The sequence below is a fragment of the Tenrec ecaudatus genome, chromosome 3 (assembly GCF_050624435.1).
Source record: "Tenrec ecaudatus isolate mTenEca1 chromosome 3, mTenEca1.hap1, whole genome shotgun sequence".
In the NCBI taxonomy this organism is placed as follows: Eukaryota; Metazoa; Chordata; class Mammalia; order Afrosoricida; family Tenrecidae; genus Tenrec; species Tenrec ecaudatus.
In genome coordinates, this window is record NC_134532.1 from 1,941,984 (window position 1) to 1,964,221 (window position 22,238).

Here is a 22,238-nt window from a genome sequence, read left to right on the forward strand (position 1 = left end):
AGAAAACATCCCAGCCCAGTCCAGATCAAGTCCATAAGTCTGATATTAGCCCTTATGTCTGATAGTAGTCTGTAAATTCCTCTTCAGACTCATGCAACACATGCAATGATGCAGCATGCAGGAAGATCACAGGTCAATGGGTGGAAAGTCTTGTGGATCCAGTGGCAGTGGAAGCATCTGAGTGCTGGCAGAGGTCTCCACATGGCTCCGCCAGCTCCAGGGCTCTGGCTCTGTCAGTGCAGCTCCAGGAGCCTTGTCAGCAGGAAGACTAAGCATAGAGTGTGTGTGTCCCACCTCCAGGGAGAAAGATAGGAGTTCCCAGAATCCTCAGGAGAGGGCCATGTTCACACTGTGGCCCCGTTAGCTACGACCTGATTGACAGGCTAGATTTCACCCCTTTGCAAGTTGACAGATTATGTAACTACCACATGTAGAAAAAAGCAAGTGTCAACCTAACAGCCAAGCCTGAAATTACTATCTTGCTGTCTTTCTCTTTTTACCGAAATAATTAATTATATGCACCCCCAATATGACTGAAGGTGTCCTCAATGCTGCTTTTTTTTGCTTTGATTAAGCTGCTTTTTCTGATCCTGTTTTAATTTTTGTTTGGTTTAGTGCTTCAAGGTACAGCTCAATATTTCTCACGTTAGAATTGGTAGCTGTGACCTTGTTGCAGTTAACCTTTTTGACATAAAGATACTTCTGGAAGTTAAAACAAGACCTTTGAAAAAAAATTTTTTTTTGTAAGACAGAGTTTTATTTTTTTTAAACATTTTATTAGGGGCTCATACAACTCTTATCACAATCCATACATATGCATACATCAATTGGATAAAGCACATCTGCACATTCTCTGCCCCATCATTTTCAAAACATTTGCTCTCCACTCAAGCCCCCTGCATCAGGTCCTCTTTTTTTCCTCCCTCCCTCCCCACTCCCCCCTCCCCCTTTGAAAAAAATTTAAGAGGAAAAAAAATAATTTAGATATGTAAATATTTCAGAAGTCTGGACTAGGACTCCGGAATAAATCAAAGCCACCAAAGAACTTTAATATTGTATAAAGTGAGTGAATCATACAGTTACCTGCAACTGGAGTTTGTATAGAATATGCTAATGCGTCAACATCCCAAACTATCAGTGCTAATAAACAACTACAGATTCCATGCAAGTCCAGAGGATACTTCTTCTCTGCGACTTCTCTGTTCCCCGATTCCAGCACAACATGGCTAAGTAAAAGCTCAAAGCAATACTACACTTCAAATCTACACAGCATGCATAAAAGCCCAGATCCAGGGCCACTCAGCATAGATGGGAAGTTAGCTCACTTTCAGAGAGGATGTATTATCCTGCAGACACAGTCATCAAAACACTCTCCATTAGCAATATTTGAGATGCCTCTTTTTGTGTGTCTTACTTACTTCAGTGTTTTAATCTTATATACCTGCAAATTGATAGATTTTTTTTAAAGGCTTTTAAGAACGATGTGCCTCTTTTGAATTCCACCTTCCGCTCTGGCTGGCTGTGTAGCGTGTTCACTGTATGAGTGCGCCTGGCTGGAGGGGTGCAGCCCACCAATGAATAGGGGTCACCTTTTCCTAATTCTGCCACAGAGGCCATATAAACTAATGAATGCTTGATACGAGAATTATAATAGTGCCTTTAAATTTCATAAATCAATGAACAGACTTTCTTCTACTCTAAACATGTCCTACGTATCCTCCACCACCCCATGTCTCCCAGTCAGTTCCATTCTGAGCCAGCTCTGTGTGTAGAATGTAACTCCCCCTTTGGTTTCTGCATGGTAAGTTCTTAGGGCAGTGGACAGCCTCGTCTTTTCCTGGCCGCTGGGCCCCAACTGTTGACTTCATGGTTACCAGTCTGACGCAGAACTCCCTATGCCACGAGGATCCCGTAGACATGTGTATTATTTGCATATTCATATTAAACTTTGGTTACTAAACCCCAAAACACAACTTTCTTCTCCAGTGTCTAAGGCATATTAAGTATTTCAACTAAACAGAACTGCCCGTAGATAACACTGTTTCGCTCTTTTGACACGCAGGTGATTCAACAAAGAAATGAAGAGTGCGATCATACTCAATTTCTAATTGAAGAAAAAGAGTCCAAAGAAGAGGATTTCTATGAAGATCTCGACCGGTTTGAAGAAAACGGTACCCAGGAGTCACGCATCAGCCCGTCTACCTTCTGCAAAGCCTTTCCTTTCCACATCATATTTGACCGAGACCTGGTGGTCACCCAGTGCGGCAACGCCATCTACAGAGTGCTCCCACAGGTGCGGTGGCGTTGTCCTTTCACGCGGGTGGCCTTGAGTATGCTGCGACTCGCCCCGGGACCCTGGTGTTGTGTTGTATCACTTATGGGGACAGCAGGAAGAGTAGGCGGGAGGTGTTGTAATGAATCAGTGAGTAACTTTCTAACAAGACTCATCTTTCACCTGTTGAATATTCCTGGGACATCTTTGTTGTTAACAGCCATCGAGCTGGCCCTGATTGCTGGTGTCCCTAGGCCCAAGAGAATGAATGTCGTGAACGACACGGTTTTCCTTGGCTGGAGGGTGGCTGCAGGACACCAGAAATTCCTTTCTAGTCTGTTTTAGTCTGTTAGTGTCACTGTAACTGTTCAACATTATCCCAACATGGGAGCCTCTACAGACTGAAGCTGGTGCTCGTGCAGTACATTGATTGAGAATCAAAGTGAGTTTTTCACCCGGAAGACAAAAATTTTACCACTAAACCGCAAATGTCTTCTCTGGGGGAACATACTTTCCAGTATTGATCATGAGCGTTACCAAGGAAGAGATGGGATTAAAAACAAACAAAAATCTCTAAATGGAATAACACAGAATCTATCACGGTTTAGTAAGAAAAGAATTAGAAGAGAACTATTAGGGTAAAGATGAAAACTTACATTGTCCAACTTGAACTATTGAGGCCACGGTGTAAAATCTCTTTCTTATTTCCCATCCTTTCTTTTCTTTTTGTATTTCATCTACTGGCTTTTAGACCTGTTTTAGAGGTGTTCTTTGCTTATGAGAAAGACTTTAGAATTCATGGGTAGCGCACATGGAGTCAGACGTAAGCCTCTTCACCGGGCAGCAGAAGAGTGTGCTGCCTGGTCCACTTTGCTGTTCCTGCCCCCTCCTTTGTATGGCTGTTCCTTCCCCTCCCTCTGCCTGTTCTCCACGGGTCTGACACCCTGATACGGAGGATATGAGGATCCCAGTGTCACGTACCATCGATGTTCAAGGACTGAGGATCCCAAGACTGACTTGCTAACCTCAGAAAAATCATCAGGAAAGACTAATCACTAGAAAAGGATATGTTATCTGATAGACTGTTGGAAACAAAGGAAACTCTATGTGGTGAATCAACACAGCAGCTGCAACAATTGGAAGGCTGGTGTAGGCCTCAGAAGCATTCCATTCTGTTATACAAAAGGCAATCTGAGTTAGCACCAACTTAAGGGAGACTAGAAACAACAGCATTATTATTCATTTTTCTTTCGTGAAAAAATTTTGGAGTGGGTTTGCTGGTATTTGAGAAACTTAAGTGCCATTTTAAATATTAGACATTTAACATGTCATGCTACATTTTAAAATGCAGCCTGTACTCCTCCAAATGTTTTTCTTCGTTGCATTAGCTGATATTTGACATATGTAGCCCTGGTAGTACAGTGGGTTATGCACTGGGCTGCTAACCAGAAGGTCGGCAGTTGGGAGTCACCAGCTGCTCCAAAGGGGAAAGATTTACTGCCTTTGAAACCCACAAGGGGTTCCCATTCCACTCTGTCCTCTAGGGTTGTCACAAGAGAGAATGTAATGGCTGTAGATTGGATAATTTAGCTCCCCCCACCCCCCCCCACACATATATATTTGATTTTCTTCATTTAAAACCCTATTAGGTTCCATGTTCACACAACTAGTATATGTCCATTTAACCATTGCACAGGTCAATATTTGGGTTTTTTGTTAAGTTTCCTATAAAATAATAATCGCAAACTATTGATTTGTGTGGTATGTGGATTAAGTCCAAATAAACTAAAAGTTAATTTTAAAAAGTAATAACTTTTTTTCCATCTGTAATTATATAAATAATTGTAATTGCTTTGATTAAACAATTGGAATGATTTATATAAAGTCTCTAGTATCCTGTTGACCAGTGAAATGTCCTTCTCTTTTTGTGTGCCTTTTAGCTTCAGCCTGGCAATTGCAGCCTTCTGTCTGTCTTCTCTCTGGTCCGTCCTCATATTGACATTAGTTTCCATGGGATCCTCTCCCACATCAACACGGTTTTTGTATTGCGAAGCAAGGTAAGTATTTTCTGATTTCATTAAATGTAAGTAAGTCAGGCTTGTTACAAATGAGAAGGGAGCAGGAGGAAAATTTAGCTAGCACAGTAAGTGGAGGGGGGTAGAGGGAGCTTATCAATTATGCTAGGTAAGGATGCTTACTAACTAACTGTATATACTGATTAGTAGTAAAAAACTGTTTCATGTGAGTTTCATATGTTAAGCTGATGCGGAATTGTTCACTACAAATTCGTAGAAGTGCAAGAAAGCCTGTATAAATTTGGAAAATGTCTTTAATTCTATAGGAATTAAAAAGCTGTGGGGTTGGGCGAGAGAGAGAGAGATGCCAGCCATACCTAGACACAAAATCTTTGATGCAGTAAAAATAAGTGAAATCGCTCACTAACGTTAGCCAGAACACCCATGTGCCCTTGTTTATTGGTAAGCCAAGAGTGACAACATCCTATGAGATGCAAAGACAGAGAGAGATAAAAATCAAATTTCAAAGGAAGGCCTGCTCAAAAGGCAGTATTAATGATGTTTGGTTTGTCTGAGAGGCTGTGGAACTGTATCAACTGAAGAACTAGCAGAAGCACATTTTAGAGAATGCCTTGATATGTATGACAGCCGCTTGCCTGTAACACAGTCACCGTCTTTTACTACTTCTTGTATAGCTACAGTACCGGCTTTGTAAAAAAAGAACTTGTGAAGGTATTTTTTAAACTTTACGTGAAGCCACTGATTCTTTCTTCTTTAAATTTTCTGTTGTGTTTGCTGTCATTTTTTTTTTGGGGGGGGATAGAAGTGATAAAACATTTATTCTGCCGGGCTATCAAATGATATAGTGTCTGGGGTCTTAAAGGCTTGTAGGTAAGCAAGCAGCCATCTAGCTCAGAAGCAACAAAGCCCACATGGAAGAATCACACCTGCCTGTGTGACCACGAGGTGTAGAAGGGACCAGGTATCAGACATCAAAGAACAAAAATTCATACCAGTGGGTGCCCACCTGCCCGATATGATCACTGAAGACAAATGTGTGCATAAGCAAATGTGAAGAAAGCTGATGGTTCCCCGCTATCAAAAGATATAGCATCTGGGGTCTTAAAGGCTTGAAGATAAACAAGCGGCCATCTAACTGAGAAGCAACAAAGTCCACGTAGAAGAAGCACACCAGCCTGTGTGACCATGAGGTATCGAAAGGATGAGGTATCAGACATCAAACACCAAAAAAGCATATCATTGTAAATCAGGGGGAGTGCAGAGTGGAGACCCAAAGCCCATCTGTAGGCAACTAGACACCCCCTTATAGAAGGGTCATGGGGAGGAGATGAGCCAATCAGCATGCAGGGTAACAACGACGAAACATACAATTTTCCTCTAGTTAAATTCCTCTAGTTAAATTTCCTCTAGTTAAATTTTCCTCTAGTTAAATGCTTCGTTCCCCCACTATCATGATCCAAATTCTACCTTAAAAATCTGGCTAGACCAGAGGATGTACACTGGTACAGATCGGAACTGGAAACACAGGGAATCCAGGACAGATGATCCCTTCAGGACTAGTGGTTAGAGTGGCGATACTGGGAGGGTGGAAACAAGGTGGGGTAGAAAGGGGGAACCAATTACAAGGATCTACATATAACCTCCTCCCTGAGGGATGGACAACAGAAAAGTGGATGAAGGGCGATATCTGACAGTGTAAGTTATGGCAAAATAATAATAATTTATAAATTATCAAGGGTTCATGAGGGAGGGGGTAACAATGAGGAGCTAATATCAAAGGCTCAAGTAGAAAGCAAATGTTTTGCAAATGATGATGGCAACAAATGTACAAATGAGCTTAACATGATGGATGAATGTATGGGTTGTGATAACAATTGTATGAGCCCCCAATAAAATGACTAAAAAAAAGCAAGCCCGCTGTGGATAGCCTAAATAGTGCCCAAGTTCTGTGATATAGTAGAGAGTAGTTCTCTAGAGGACCCAGGTTACGATTTTTAAGGCACTCCTTGCCAATACGTGCTTTATGTGCCTGGAAGTGAGGACTTTCAGTTATGCTATGAATGCAAGGGAGGTTTGTGATCTTGTAATCACACTGAAGAATCACACAAAGGACTCCCACGAGTGCTAACTTCAATCAGGATGGCCAAGTCACTTGCCTGAGGCTTTGTGAAATGCCACTATCAGAGCTCTGGGGACATAGCTCGCCTGTTCTAATTGATGCACTCCTTCTCCTTCTAGTTTACTGGGAAATGAAGTGCGTGTGCCCTTAATTTGGAGGAGTTGTTATGTAGGGGGAAAGACACCAGACAATGGCTGTGTCTTGCCTTTTCTAGGAAGGACTATTGGATGTAGAGAAATTAGAATGCGAAGATGAACTCACTGGGACCGAGATCAGCTGCCTGCGTCTTAAGGGTCAAATGATCTACTTACCGGAAGCAGATAGCATACTTTTCCTGTGTTCACCAAGGTAATAACATCTAGATGAATTATAATTAATAAAATTATTCTTCAGTGAATAACAATGGCAATCTGATACAATTTTCTTCAATTACATCAATATATTCTGAAATATAGTTATATTGTATAACCTTTGTTTTACGCCCTTTCATAACAAGGATAATCTAATTTAATATGTGCTGATATACTCAGAAAAATTGCTAATAACTTTGATTTACTTGGTATGCATTAATCAACTTGCTTATTAATTTAGGACATTAGATTTTGAGATAACTAATCTGTCATTACCTAATTCTGTAGTTTTGTACCTTCAAAAGCGGCATCACGTAGAGTAGAAAACTAATTCAATAAAATATTTAATATGATGGCATCAATGTATGGAGGCCTTTGGCCCCCATAAATGATATTTTCCACAGTACTAGTATTAAAAACTGTAAAATCACTCAACTTAAATATAGGTTAGAACTATTTTATGTTGAAATAATTTAATTACCTTAATCAGGGTGTACTGTTCAAAATAGATTGTGAAATTTAATCCTATAGAAAATATTTGCAAAATAGCAGAGGAATAAAACTTGTAGATGAGTGTTTTTCACACTTTAAAAAAGACTTCTACTAGACTATGCATGGGGAAACACGTAATGTTGCCTACTAAGTAACTCTCATCCTACTAGGAAGGACGTTAACCAGGAAGACACAGGAGAAACCATTTATTGATAAAAGATTAAATATACTGAAACCAATGAGGACTAAAAACACAAATTATTTTTATTCTCTAGTTTTGTCTCTTTACTTTAATATTTTATATATATATTAGGAAAAAAGTCATATTCAATGTAGCATTACAATTATCCTAATAAAACTAAGGTGTTTATTACAAAGATTATTAGATTTTCTTTAGCCATTTTAAGATAATAATAACTATACATTTAGTAACACATAGTTTTATAAATACCTAAACTATCACACAAGTTCCACAACTGTTTTTAAAATAAGTATAATAATTAGAAACATTAGTAGACAAAATCTCTGTTTTTAGAGAGAAAATTTTCTTTGGAAATGGGAGGAAACAATTTTTGTTTAATTCAGTGTGTAAAAATTGATCACATAGCTACACATTCAGGTGGTCTTCTGGGACCTGCTCATGACTTGAAAGATCTCTATGCACACTGAATACATAAAGTGAGCTGTCAATTAAAAACACTTTTACTTGCAAAATAGATTCTTTCAAATCAATTGCAGTAAAGGTAAAACTGTCTTTGTAGTGCATTAAAAATAATAAATGTGCTTAGAACAATGAAATTTTTATAATTTAATTAGCTTTTGCAATTCCTTATGAAAGGAGGCCAGCGAGTCTCTGAGATAGCACTGGCTGGCTAGCCACAAGGTTGATGGTTCAACCCACTCACCAGTCCATGGGGACCAGATGAGACTGTCTGCTCCCATATAGATTTACAGTCTGGACCAGATGAGGCTGTCTGCTCCCATATAGATTTACAGTCTGGACCAGATGAGACTGTCTGCTCTCATGTAGATTTACAGTCTTCAGGATTGTAGGTAGTATTGCTCTGAGTCTGAATGGACTTGATGTCAGTGAATCTAGTTCATTTTGAACATTTCTAATCTATCTTTTCAATTTAAATATAATTTTATTTTCATTCTTTCCCTCTTTCATGAGCAGGTCTTGTGTCACTTAGCAGACAGTGGACCTATTTACACATGGTTTGATTTCGCAGTGGACTTTATTTGTGTATTAATTTTGACAAAACCAATCTAAAGTTTATGTACTTTATGAGTAAGCGTCTGATAATTTTTCTATGTTGTTGTGCTAATTTTTGTTTTGATTTATTGTTTTGATTTATGGGCAGTTCTGCTCATAATATGTATATATATTTGAGATCTTTTATTTATCCAAGATGCTTCAGGAAAATCATACTTCAATTATGTAATTTTGGAGAAATACATATTGTGAATGACCAGACATAATTATTTTGCATCATCTAAAGTATGCAAACTGATAATAAAACCTTAGTATATTTTAGCCAGAGGGCAAAATGAAGCATTAATAAAAACCAGCCAATTTTTTACTTTTAAGTTCTTTACTGAATTTATAAGCATCATTACATTGTTCTTAGAAGTAAGCTAAGATAGTTACAAAGATGAAAACAATTAGCAATCTCAGATACTTTTCTAAGTAGGCAAGAAAAATTAGTCAAAGAAAATAAATAGTAAAAGAAATAAGAATGGGAAGTAAGAGTAACACATACAAGATATGTCAGAACATATTTACTGTATAAAATACATGTAGAAGAGGGATCATAAATCTGGCTGTAAACTGTTTTTTCACATCTTTTTTTCCTTCTTTTTAAAAAATCATTTTATTGGGGCTCATACAACTCTTATCACAATACATACATACATCAATTGTGTAAAGCACACTTATACATCCATTGGCCTCATCATTCTCAAAATTTGCTTTCCATTTGGGTTCCTGAATCAGCTCCTCATTTTCCTTTTTCCTCTCCCCCTCCCTACTCACCCCCTCCCTCATGAACCTCTAATAGTTCATAAATTATTATTTTATCTTATCTTACACTGCCCCGTGTCACCCTTCACCCACTTTTCTTTGCCCATCCCCCAGAGAGGAGGTTATATTTGGATCCTTGTGATCGGTTCCCCCTTTCTACCCTACATGCCCTCCCAGTATCGCCACTCTCACTGCTGGTCCTGAGGGGTTCATCTGTACTGGATTCCCTGTATTTCCAGTTCCCATCTGTACCTCTGTGCATCCTCTGGTCTAACCAGGTTTGCAAGGTAGAATTGAGACGGAAGTGCTGGCTGTAAACTTTTAATCATCATGTTCCGAAGGAAAAACCAGTCAGTCACAAGGCTCTCATAAATCACAAGTGAACGCGTTTCTCAAAAGTAAACATCATTTTCCTAGATACACATTTTTCTTCAAACAAAACAAGGAAGCAATGTGATAATAAATAACAGCCTGGTGTGAAGCCCTTGAGTTTGATGAGTAATCTTCCCCATGGTCCTTCTGCTTAGAGTAACGACACCATCAAAGTGCCATTTGGCAAAGATATAGGGTGGCTATAAATCAGAATTGATTTGATGACAGTCAGTTTGCAGCTATTTCAATGTGTCCACTTTAGGGTACATTTTACTCATATGAAAGAATAAATCCATATTCTTCATGTCATTTTTCATATTTTTTTTCATCCAGGATGAGCTTTTAAATGGATTATGTTTCTTGACAGGAGTAGGGAATGTGTCACAGGACTTGGGCTAATTTGGTCATGTTGTTTTGTGTGTTCCACCAGTGTGATGAATCTGGATGATTTGACCAGAAGAGGTCTGTATTTGAGTGACATCCCTCTTCATGATGCGACTCGAGATCTTGTCCTGTTGGGAGAACAATTCAGAGAGGAATATAAACTGACCCAAGAACTGGAAATCCTCACAGACAGGCTGCAGCTCACATTAAGAGCCCTAGAAGATGAAAAGAAAAAGACAGACACGTAAGAATTTAACCGGTGTCCTAGAAAGGCACAACTGCTATTCTTGCTATACTGAGATTCTCCTTTCGTTAAGTGTCAACAACGGCCTACCAATCTACTCCTGAAATTCATTTGATGAGCAGGCACTGTATTCTAAAAAAAAATTGAGCTGCTAACTGCCAGATGGGCAGTCCAAAGCCACCAGCCACTCTGAGAAAGAAAGAATGAAGTTGTCTGCTCTGGAAAGGTTTACAGTCTCAGACACTTCCAAGAGCACTGTGCTATTCTGTCCTATGAGTCGGAATTCCCTCAATGGCAGTGAGTAGATAAGGATGTATCACAAGAGTCTGACTCGCCCAGCATTCTGTTCCCTTGCATATGGGGCTGCTAAGAGTTCCAGGCTGACTGCACGGCACCTAACAAGAGCTAGAGCGAACACGATAATGAGACAAAAACCACAGGGTACATAGCTCTTTAGTCACAAAGACAACCCTCAGAATTAAATCAGTCTGAGGATAGTAAGACTATGGTTTCTATTTTTTAAAGCCAAATGGACAGGGTATAATTTTTTAAAACTGAAAGTATCATTAGAATTGATTAGATACAATGACTTTTTAAAGTTCATTTATTAACTCAGTGATCAATTCAGGAAAGAACTAGGTGCTTGACATCTTTGTGCTGGGTCCTAGCTGGGTGCTGAGGGTTACACTGAACATGGAATTGACCGTTATACTCAAATAGTTCTTTCTCCTGAAGATGAATTACTGTATATATTCGAATATAAGCCGACCCAAGTATAAGCCGAGGCACCTAATTGTTACCTGGGAAACCAGAAAAACTGATTGACTCGAGTATAAGCCTAGGGTGGAAAATGAAGAAACTATTAGTGAGTTTCAATAATCAAAATAAATGAAAATAAAATTACTAACAATTGAGACATAAGTGGGGTAATGTATTTAAATATTTATTTTAAATAGAAAACATAAATAAAAGGACAACAAGTCATTTAACATTAGTAAACCAGCACAGTAAGGAGAAAACAGGTTCAACAAAAACAATAAGGTGTCAACAATGATACCTTAAGAGTACTATTCCCTGAGCTCAATCAGCAACCAAGCTAAAATGTAGAGTTAAAATCCTTCACAACTGGATTCCTCATCATCATCCGTATCCCAATGCAGAGCTTCAGCTGGTGTGAGGTCATCATGGACGCTGTCCTCACTGAGATCGTCGTCATCACCACCGTCACTGCTGTCATTTTCATACAAAGTGCACTCTTCACTGCCATCCATAGCATTACTAATACTACATTTCTGGAAGGCATGTCGCACCACGTCTTCCAGAATGTCTTCCCATGCATCTCGAACCCACATTGCTATTAACTCTATGTCAGGCTTCATGAGATTTCCTCCTTTTGTTAGTTGGGCTTGACCAGATGCCATCCATTCATGCCACATCCTTCGCACACGGTCTTTAAAAGGCTTATTCAAAGCTACATCCAGAGGCTGCAGTACAGATGTAAGCCCACCTGGAATAACGGCTAAAGTAACTTTGCTAGATTTTGCCAATTTTTTTATGTCATCCGATAGGTGGGCTCTGAACATATCCCAAACAAGTAACAATGGCTTTTTCTTTAAGGCTGCTCCTGGTCATCAGTTTCAAATTTCTTCCAGCCATTTTTTGGTTCCGTCTTCATCCATCCAGCCTTTAACATGTGCACGCACAGTAATTCTTGGTGGGAAATTGATCTTTTTAGGCAAGGTATTTCTTTTAAAAATAATGACAGGATGCAACTTAGTTCCATTAGCCAAACATGACAGAACAACTGTAAAGTGTTTTTTATTTTTCATTTTCTGTGGTTTTGAGAAAAGTGATTTTTTTTCTCCTAAACTTGCCACAGCTCTGTTGCTTAGATCAACAATCATGGCAGTTTCATCCATATTCCCAATATCTGCCAGGTCATAATTATAAATCCTTCTTTGTTTTATAATATATGACTGGAATGACATAATTTTTTCTTCAAGGTCTTGTGACAATTTCTGGGAAATCTTTGTTCTGTCTCAAACATAGTAGGCCAAACCTATTCTTGAAGCGGGTACACCATCCTGCTGACGCAGCAAATGTTTCAATGCCTGGTGCTTTATATTTGTCATCCTTAGCCATTTATAGAGCACGTATGCGAATTCCCATGCATGTTACGCCGTAACCATTTTGATGACACTCCATAACCCATTTATGCAATTCACTCTCTAGAGCCCCATAAAAAGACGTTAAACCATGACAAGCTTTTTTAGCTTTTGGAATCTTTTCCAAGTCAGCCTTCATTTTCCGCCACTCCCTCTCTTGCTTTTCATCAACACAGAATTCCCTGCTTGCAATACTGTTATTGCTCTCTTCTGCTCTTGACACAACCTTCATTTTGAAACCAGCCTCATATGACCGGTGTTTTTGCTTTTGTTCAAGAGTATCCATTTCTAATAGGATAAAAAAACAAGACTTTGAAAAAGAACTTTCATGGTAATGCCCCGTCCCCTCATTTGACGTGTTAGCTGGGAGGAGGTGGGGGAGTCTGGTGGAGGAGTCCGTGCGGGCAGGGGGAGGCAGGATGTGAATGATCACAGAGACCAGAGGGGAGAGATGGAGAGCAGCCACAAACATCCTTTACCAGTTCAGCTGCCGGCATAAGTGAATCACTATGGGTGCTTCTGTGAATTGGAGCTGTCCACATCATAGGACGGCTCTGATTGGTTAGATGTGAATAAAAAAACATTCAAAGCCCTGCAGTGTCAGTGGGGCTTTGAATGAACAGTGGAGAAATGGCAGTCACCTGAGAGATAATGGGCACTCGTTCCATTACTTGGGGAGGGGAGTCAGCAAGATGTTACACCTTGCTGGGGTACCACTGAACCGTGTATAAGCTGAACCCGTTTTTCAGCACATTTTTTGTACTGAAAAACTCGGCTTATACAAGAGTATCTATGGTATGTTAGGGCTGGGCAGATATGAATCTAGCCTAATGGACATTAACAAAAATAACACAATCTCATGATTCTTTTTTGTGAGTGGTTGATGAAGTTGTGATGAACGGTAAGAATGTTCCATTTTCAAGTAATATATTTGAACAAATACTTATTTAAAATACTCATAATGCAGACAGCTTAGCCTTGCTGCCAAATATTTATTAAAAAACCCTAAATCTCTAAAGTTCCTAAATGACTTTACCCTTGTTCTTAATGTATTTGTGTTTAATATTACATAATAAGCTATCTTGGTGGAGAATTCAATACTTCACTTCCTGTAAGAACTATTTGGCTCTCCTTACCCTAGCACGATTCTTGTCTGAATCACACGAGCTTCTTCTGATACAACCCCAATACCTATAAATATCTATCACATAACTATTATTTTTTTGTTGTTTTGCATCCCCTCATTTTGGGTTGGTTTTCTGGAAGTATCTAGCTTCTGTGTTATCAATTGTACCTCAAGAATCCTTATTTTATTTTTTAAATGTTAGACTTAAAATAGATCTTATTTTGTAGCTAAGTGATTTCCTAGGTAGTGAAATGACAAAACATTTTGGTTGATTTTCCAAGTCCTTCTAGTATTTCTATTCTATATTCAAAATTTAGCTTTTAAATATTGTATACAATGTTTTCTGTTGTAAAAGTTACAAATGGAAGCTGGAGGAATTTCCTGGTAGTTAGGAACATCGCTGGAGACGTTGACTCCATTTCAGATATTCAAACTCAAATTTGACTTACCTTTTTACATATCACAATGAACCATAAGTGGAACTAGAGAGATAACCCACCTGCTTCATACAATATTAGTTAATTATTGTAAGTTATTAGTTCTAACAATATTAGTTAAATTTATTGTAAAATTAATATAAATTTCTTATTCCTGAGATGTAACCTGCTTTCTATTAATGTGCCATACAAAGAACATTTCATGGTAGATTTGAGGGGCTTCATGAAAGTTCATGAAAAAAACTCCATTATTTCTTCATTCAAAATTTCCACAAACTTTCTGAAGTCCTCTTATGTGACAGCAGACCAAGAATTTTGGAGTACAAATGGAAACTCTGAATTTCTTTTTCCAGTCCTTGATTTTGTTTGCTTTGTTTATTTTGATTTGCTTTGGTTTGGAAATGTCTTCCATGACTAACATGAATACCTTGTTTAAATTCCTATATGTCTATTTATAAATGTGGCTTATAATTTATAATAATCTGTGAGCTTATTCTACCAGAATCCAGGTGTTTACAGTACAAATGACAGTGATGTTCTACGAAAAGGAGAATAGAAAGACCCCAATTACCCTCGCTCTTCTTAAAAGCTTTTTCTCTAATCCCAACAAACAGGTTGCTGTATTCAGTCCTTCCTCCATCTGTTGCTAATGAGCTGAGACATAAGCGCCCAGTGCCTGCCAAAAGATATGACAATGTTACCATTCTCTTCAGTGGCATTGTGGGCTTTAACACCTTCTGTAGCAAGCATGCTTCTGGAGAAGGGGCGATGAAGATTGTCAACCTTCTCAACGACCTCTATACCAGATTTGACACCCTGACTGATTCACGGAAAAATCCCTTTGTCTACAAGGCAAGTGTTATCTTAGTCTATTGCTGCTACGAGCTGCTGTCTTGTGAGCACCTGACGTGTGCACACCACAGTGGAACACTGCCCAGTCCCATGCCATATCCAATGATCACTCAATCACTCGGTCCGTAAGATCCATATAGTTTTCGTTGAAGGGTTTTTGAAAGTTGATTGTGGGTCTCGCTTCTTAGTCCATCTTAGTCCAGACGCTGGGCTGCAGTCTGTTCAGCAACATAGGAATAAGCAAACCTTCACTTGGGTATGACAGGACTGGTTGTGCCTGAGCATGATATGCATTGGTCAGGAATCAGACGCAGGTCTCCCACACAGATGGCAAAAATCCTACCACTGAGCCAGCACCGCCCTCCTGCCCTCCCATTGTAGCCTAATATGGTGCTTTTCAGAATCTGGAATTTCAAACTCCTACCCTCGGGAAGGATTGCTGTTAGTTTTATGACTAATGTGACCGCAGCCTTGGAAAAAGCTTACATTTATTTGGCATTTACCATTTTCTGAAATAATTACATCTTTTAAAAACTTTCTCTTCCTTGTAACCAAAATGAATGTTTCATGGAACAGATGATTCTTGGTACAAAATGAAATGCTGAGCAGCTTATTTGCACTTAAGGATAACAAATCTGTACAGGTTGTTCATCATATTAAGTATAAACACATTTTCTTTAGTGCTCTGCAAGAGATTTTTATTCTCATTCATAAATTTGACAGTGAAAAAAGTCATGGATCATGGGAAAGGTCCTGGAACTCAGATTTGCCTTCAGATAACATCAACTTGAAGATAAACATGTATAAGGAATTTCTGTCCTTTGTTTCATTAGAAACAAATGTGTTCCTGGAGAAAATAAGTCAGTGGAATATTACTTCATAAAGGCAAGAATGCAGCTAAACCTCCCCTAGGCATCTGAGGTAATAAAAGAGCTACAAGGACTATTTAGTTTATAGTCTTTATCTAAGGTATAGTATAGCACTTGGTGAGCACATCATAAAAAGTAAATGAATAATGACCATGATAAATCATTGTGCATAAGACAGTGGCCCTTATGTCATCATACCATCAGTGTTTTAGGGGGTGGTGATGGGGGTGTTGGTAATAAAATATTTTACTGGATTATAACAGGAGCTTGGGGAGTACAAAAGCTGCTAAGAAAACCATTGACCCACCCAGTAGCTTTATGGGAGAAAGGACCTGTCGGTCTGCTCTCATAAACATCATAGCCTAGAAAACCCTCTGAGCATCTCTAGTCTATATTAAAGAGTCACAATGAGTTGGAACTCTGGTGGTTTAGTGGTTATGTGTTGGGCTCTGATCCACATGGTTGGCAGTTCGAAACCACTAGCAACCTCATGGGAGACAGACTGGACTTTCTACTCTCATAAACAGTTAAGGTCTAGGAAACACACAGGGGGTTGGTTGAGTCAACCGTGACTCCAGGGCAGTGAGTTTGGTTTGGTTTTGTGAATTGGAATAGACTCAATGTACCCAACAACAAAATTGAATTTTAAGACCTGATTTAAGAAACTAGTGCTTCCTAGAAAAAAAATAATGCTCCATCTTAATCTGCCTGTAATCAAAGACTCCAAGTACTGCATGTGTGAATTCAATACAAATGTTTATAAGATTGTGTCTTGTGGGAGTTGAGTGCGTTATCATTTTAAAAATAATTTCATAGAGGTCAGTTTGCAGTTGTTGGTGTCCTTGGTTTTGAAACATTTGTTTTTGCATAAGCATAGTAAACGAAGCAGTCATTTTCATGCTAACCAGTGACCGTCTATGCGTGTTGCGTTAGGTGGAGACCGTGGGCGATAAGTATATGACTGTGAGTGGTTTACCAGAACCTTGTATCCACCATGCCCGATCCATTTGCCATCTCGCCTTGGACATGCTGGAAATTGCTGGTCAAGTTCAAGTAGATGGCGAATCTGTTCAGGTCAGTAAATAGAAAAGATACTATCATAGCGGCAGTTGACACTTGCTGGGCATTGACTCAGATTCCTGACCAGGCAGACATTGTTTGATGTGTATAATGAAGGAGGCCTTAATATAACAATGATCATACTTTATTAAACCCACGGCACTCATATTCTTTCATAGAGTTGGGAATTTTCTCTACTTATTTGAAATAATCTGAGCTCCTCGTGTGCTACTAGTCATGAGCATGCAATGAAGCTGACTGTCACTCTGATTTATTCCCTAAAAATTCTTAGTTGTGTATCATGTAAGTTGCCATATTCACGTCTTTGAAATCTTCAAACAGTAGAAAGAGAAGATATTTCCTGGAAGATGGAACTTTCAGGAGATTTTGTTTGGGGTTTTGATTTGTTCTGCATGTACTTGGAGAGTGTCTAGAGGGTTTAGGTGATTTTAAATGATGAGTCTGCATTATGCCGTAGAAGAAAGTAAAGAAAAGTCAGCGTGTACCGGATAGAGGTGATTGAAGCGCAGGTCTTCTTTTTGCAGATAACAATAGGGATTCACACTGGAGAGGTGGTTACAGGTGTTATCGGACAGAGGATGCCTCGATACTGTCTTTTTGGGAATACTGTTAACCTCACAAGCCGAACAGAAACCACTGGAGAAAAGGGAAAAATAAATGTGTCCGAATACACATACAGGTAAGAGGAAATGCCTTGATAACAACTGATCTCCACGGGAAATGTCTCTTCCGGAGGTGTAATCTCTGAGAGACTGTGCTCTGAAGGACTGCCGGCCTCTCTCAGCATTACATTTGTGTGTTATTTTGAGAAGGCTTGGTCATTGTTTCTCTTTTGCGCGGCTCCACGCCACCATAGAAGCTGTTGCTAAAGCCTTCGGTTCCCTTTAAATACAACTTTAGTAGGTGTCCTGTCTCCATTTCTATGTTGGGGCTGTGTCACGTGCTCCTTACAACCTTTGTATTCTTCTCGCCCTACTGTCTTTTAGATGTCTTATGACACCAGAAAACGCAGACCCGCAATTCCATTTGGAGCACAGGGGACCAGTGTCCATGAAGGGCAAAAAAGAGCCAATGCAAGTTTGGTTTCTATCCAGAAAAAATACAGGAACTGAGGTATGATGAATCAAAGAGTAATTCTTTTTATAAAGGTAATATAAATATGGAGGTAAATTAGAATCTCCAAAAATATATGCCATATAAAATTAATTCTTACAGACATTAACTCTTCTGGAAGGCAGTGGAAATACCCAAATATTATTCAGTAGTTGGAACAATTAATGTTGTTTAGAAATTTTATGATCACCTACTTTTGTCTTCTACTGAAATAAAAACAAATAATAAAACACAAGATTTTGAAAACCTGGCGGGGGATTTGTTGTTGTTCTTCCCCTGTAATCCGGCCCAAACAGCATTCTGGTATGTGGGCTCTGAGGGACCCACTGCCCCTTTCCTTCCATTCTCTAAGTCAGTGGGGAGCTCAGCACAAGGCTTGGGTCCAGGCTGCAGTTCATGGGAGCTTTCTTAACTAAGAAGCTTGAGATGGTTCTTGGGACTAACACCAGTATCTATCTCCCTGTGGAGTGTTTGGGAATTTGGAGAAAATCCTAGTCCCGTGCGTGTTTCTTCTAGAGAGAAAGTTGACATGTATTGCCCAGAATCTGCATGATTCCTGGGGAAGATTTGGGTTCTTGTTAGTGCTGTGGTTGTATTCTAACTATTTCTCTTTCGTTTTGCCCTTGAGCTTTTTATTTCTTTTCAAGTCCATTTTGGTATTTATATTTCTATCATAATCTGAACAAATATGCATTCTCAATAATCTAGGGCAATGATCAACAAGTTTTCTCTATAAAGGACCATATAGTAACCGGTTTTGGTTTTGTGGACCATACAGTCTTTGTAGCAATTGCTCAGTTCTGAGGTTGTAGCACAAAATCAACCATAGACCACACGTAAAATATGATCCTGTAGGAAGAGAGGTCAATGTACATATATTTATATGTTAAGTGTTAAGATAGCAGACAGACTTGGGGCCTCTACTCAAGGCCTCCTTTAACACAAGAACACTTAGTTTTAGTAAGTAACCTGGCACTCTTTGATACCCACTTTCCCGATTCAATCGCTGAAGACAAAATGGCTAGACAAAATGGAAGAAAACATTTGCATAAGCAAATGTGAAGAAAGAAGATGGTGTCCAGCTGTCAAAAGATGTAGCATCTGGGGTCACATCATGTGAGGGGACTTCAGGCAACAGGCCATCCACATTAGACTCCACATTAGTGGGATTGGTTTCCCACTAAAGTGATGCTCAGTGGCCACCTTCTCACACTGTGTTAATTCACAAGCAAGTTTGATACTTTGTGCCCTGCTGATGTGTTGCTTCCTCAGAGGACTGAGATTGGTTCATTATATTTTTTTATGTACTATAAATTCCTTTAAAGTGTTTTTATTAAAACATCTATCAGTAGTTCTCACCCTTCCTAATGCCGCAATGACCCCTTCATGCAGTTCCTCATTTGTGGTGAAATTATTTTTGCTGCTACTTCATAACTGTAATTTTGTTACTGTAATGAATTGGGCGACGCCTGTGAAAGGTCCTTCGACCCCCAAAGGGGTCGCGACACACAGGTTGAGAACCCCTGCTAAAGGGAATGAAATGGTGAGTTTGGGTATTCATATTTTCTTTCAGCTTTTGTTTAAATAATTAAGCCATGGGTTGACATGCCAATGGATGCTCTTGTGATAAATCAAGCTATATTTTAACTGCTACTAAGTCTCGGTGTTAGGACGTTTCATTCAGAATTGTGGTGGGGATTTTTCTGACCGTATTAGCAAAACCTGTTAATATCAATCAGGGTTAATATCAATTCTAACCGTAATATTACAGCGAGAAAAACCTAGGCATATCTTGTTTTATTGTGTTCAGTTTCTGTTGCTCTTCACAGATAATTGCCTTTTTTTAAACAAATTGAAGGTTTATGACAACCATACATCAAGCAACTCTATGGCCACCATTTCCCTACAGCATCTATATGTATTTCATGCCTCTGTGTCACATTATTAGTATCCTCCCAGTGTTTCCAACTTTTCCATAATGCTATTTATTGCATGCTTCAATAGACTGCAGTCTGGTAAACAATCGTGTGACTTGCTTCATTGCATCTATCAGGAGTGGGGTACGACTATATGTGGGTGGAACAGTGCAGGGAGATGCAAATGGTTTGCACTCCACTAGCAATTGGAAGGTTAACTGTTTGAACCCACCCAGCATCACCAAAGGAGAAAGTGGAGTGGTCATCTTTTGTTAGGATCACAGCCAAGAAAACCCGGTGGAGCAGTTCTGCTTGGAATAGTGACAATGGCCTTGGTTTTCTTGGTTCGACTAGTTTATTCATGTCAAAAATTAAGCCCCTATTTCTTTTACACTTTTCAGGAAACAAAACAAGATGATATCTGACGCTTGGATGGTGTGACAAAGAGGAATACAGATGAGCTTGGAGTTGTCCCGTGACTCGTGCCAATCCTAGTAGCGATTCATCTACTGTGGATCCATGTTTTGCACAGTCTGTGTTCAGTGATCTTGAACCTTCCTCCTAAGTATAGCTCTCACTGCTCGTCGTTTACCTTCAGCTCCGCTTTTGATTGTGTCATTTAAGGTCTTAGGTTATTTTCTAGTGTATCTAAAGGTTAGCTTTAGAGGTGGAGGATGTGACCTACATATGTCTGAAATTCTACTACAAGCATTTACCTAGCATGGTGACGTGCAAGTAGTAGGCACTCAATCAGTACCTGTTGAACTTAATTCAGTCAAATTGAACAGTAGCTGGCCATGTGTATGCACTGCATGGTTAACCAAATCTGATTAGTGCTTCATATGTATGTGTAAATATATATATATATCAATGACTAACATATAACAAAGTTTATATGGTGTTGGCATATATCATTATGGATATTATTTTCTAAAGGAATGAACCAGAAGTTTTAGGGAAAAGACAATTTATATTCAGATTTCCAGAGTCAAAATTCATCTATCATGCTCAGTAGATGTAACTATTTTGAAATTTGCTAAATTTCCTTCAAAAAGATGAACTAATCTTTTCTGTTATTAACATATGTGGCTGTGAATTCAAATTCGGTGGCCATTATGATTTCTTGGAAGTTTCTGTCATTTTGGACTGTATCTCTCTTACTGCTATCTTTGATCCTGTGCAACCACCATCGATAGCTATGCGATGTCACATTGACCTATTGCATTGGCTTCAGCTAAACGTCTGGGGCTCCAACCCAATCCAACAATGAACCTGGAAACACATTCCTGGGATGAGTTCTTTAAGAGCCTTTCCTGGTCTTTTCTTCCCAGAAGTGAAGTTCTTCTCTCTTTTTTTTTTTGGTAACTTAAAAGACTGTGATTATATTGAGGACGCCATGTTCAGAAACATTAGTTTAATTTCAACAAAGAAGACATTAATAATTGTTCTGTTTTTCTCAAATATCTCATATAATTTATTAATTGTTATCTTTATAAAATATAGTGGATCTGCTTTTCTGTAAGATATTATTTGTCTTAAAATTTCAACACATCAATATGTGTATAAATGTCCCACGTTAATGTGTGTATAAGAATCTGCATTAAATTATTTTTTCCACTTGTCTCTAGGAGGTTTTCATTTTGAGGAAGTAGTACTTCAAATACCTGTTCTCATTCTATCAATGACATTTTCGTAAACATATTTTATCATTTTAAATAATGTACACTTCAAATTATTCTTTTACTACTGTCAAAATTGTAATGGCTAATTTTAAGTAGATTGGTCTTAAATGCTGCTTTTGATTTTATTTTGTACCAACAAAGTGAGGTAAACAAGACTAGATGAGTATGAAGTAGACATATATAAAGTATGACAGAGACATATATAAATAATTAAAATAGTCAGTTTTCATAGTGCTCCGATGTGTTCAAGATATGCATAAAACACACAGAGAATGAGTGACTTGGTAAGATTAGGACAGAGTTTAAGAGGGAGAGATTGAGACAGAGGCTGAGTTTGATGTTGGTCTAGTCAGGGGTGTCAAACTCAATTAAAACGCGGGCCATTGGGTACAACAGGCAAGATTCAGGCGGGCCACATCACATTTACAAATTTTGTTAAAGTTATATTTTGAAGTGCAGATTCTGGAATATGGATAGGATAATTAAAACACTATATAATTGCTTTTAGTCAAACATTTATTTTGTTTAATGTATTTATAAAACTAAAATCATTCTTTTCTACCCGAAACTTGCCTATACTTTCCTCCTACTAGTTTTCACTTACCTCTTAGGTTGTGACCGGAAAATATAACAAAGTAACTAAAGAAAAGCACAACATGTCGGACAGCTGACAAACGTGATGCACAATTGTAATGGCTTCCCTCTA

The 22,238-nt window shown here is 38.8% G+C and overlaps 1 protein-coding gene across 2 annotated transcripts in view; it reads left to right on the plus strand.

Moving 5' to 3' along the window:
* GUCY1B1 (guanylate cyclase 1 soluble subunit beta 1) overlaps nt 1-21,472 on the plus strand; it is a 55,333-nt gene extending 33,861 nt beyond the window's left edge. For both annotated transcript variants that reach the window (XM_075543632.1, XM_075543631.1), the window contains 9 exons: nt 2,063-2,293; nt 4,213-4,329; nt 6,642-6,775; nt 10,095-10,292; nt 14,635-14,872; nt 16,675-16,815; nt 17,346-17,500; nt 17,808-17,934; nt 20,252-21,472. In XM_075543632.1, coding sequence (XP_075399747.1) covers nt 2,063-2,293; nt 4,213-4,329; nt 6,642-6,775; nt 10,095-10,292; nt 14,635-14,872; nt 16,675-16,815; nt 17,346-17,500; nt 17,808-17,934; nt 20,252-20,275 — 1,365 coding nt within the window. In that variant the 3' untranslated portion in view covers nt 20,276-21,472. The remainder of the gene's footprint in view (nt 1-2,062; nt 2,294-4,212; nt 4,330-6,641; nt 6,776-10,094; nt 10,293-14,634; nt 14,873-16,674; nt 16,816-17,345; nt 17,501-17,807; nt 17,935-20,251) is intronic.
* The last annotated feature ends 766 nt before the right edge of the window (nt 21,473-22,238 follow it).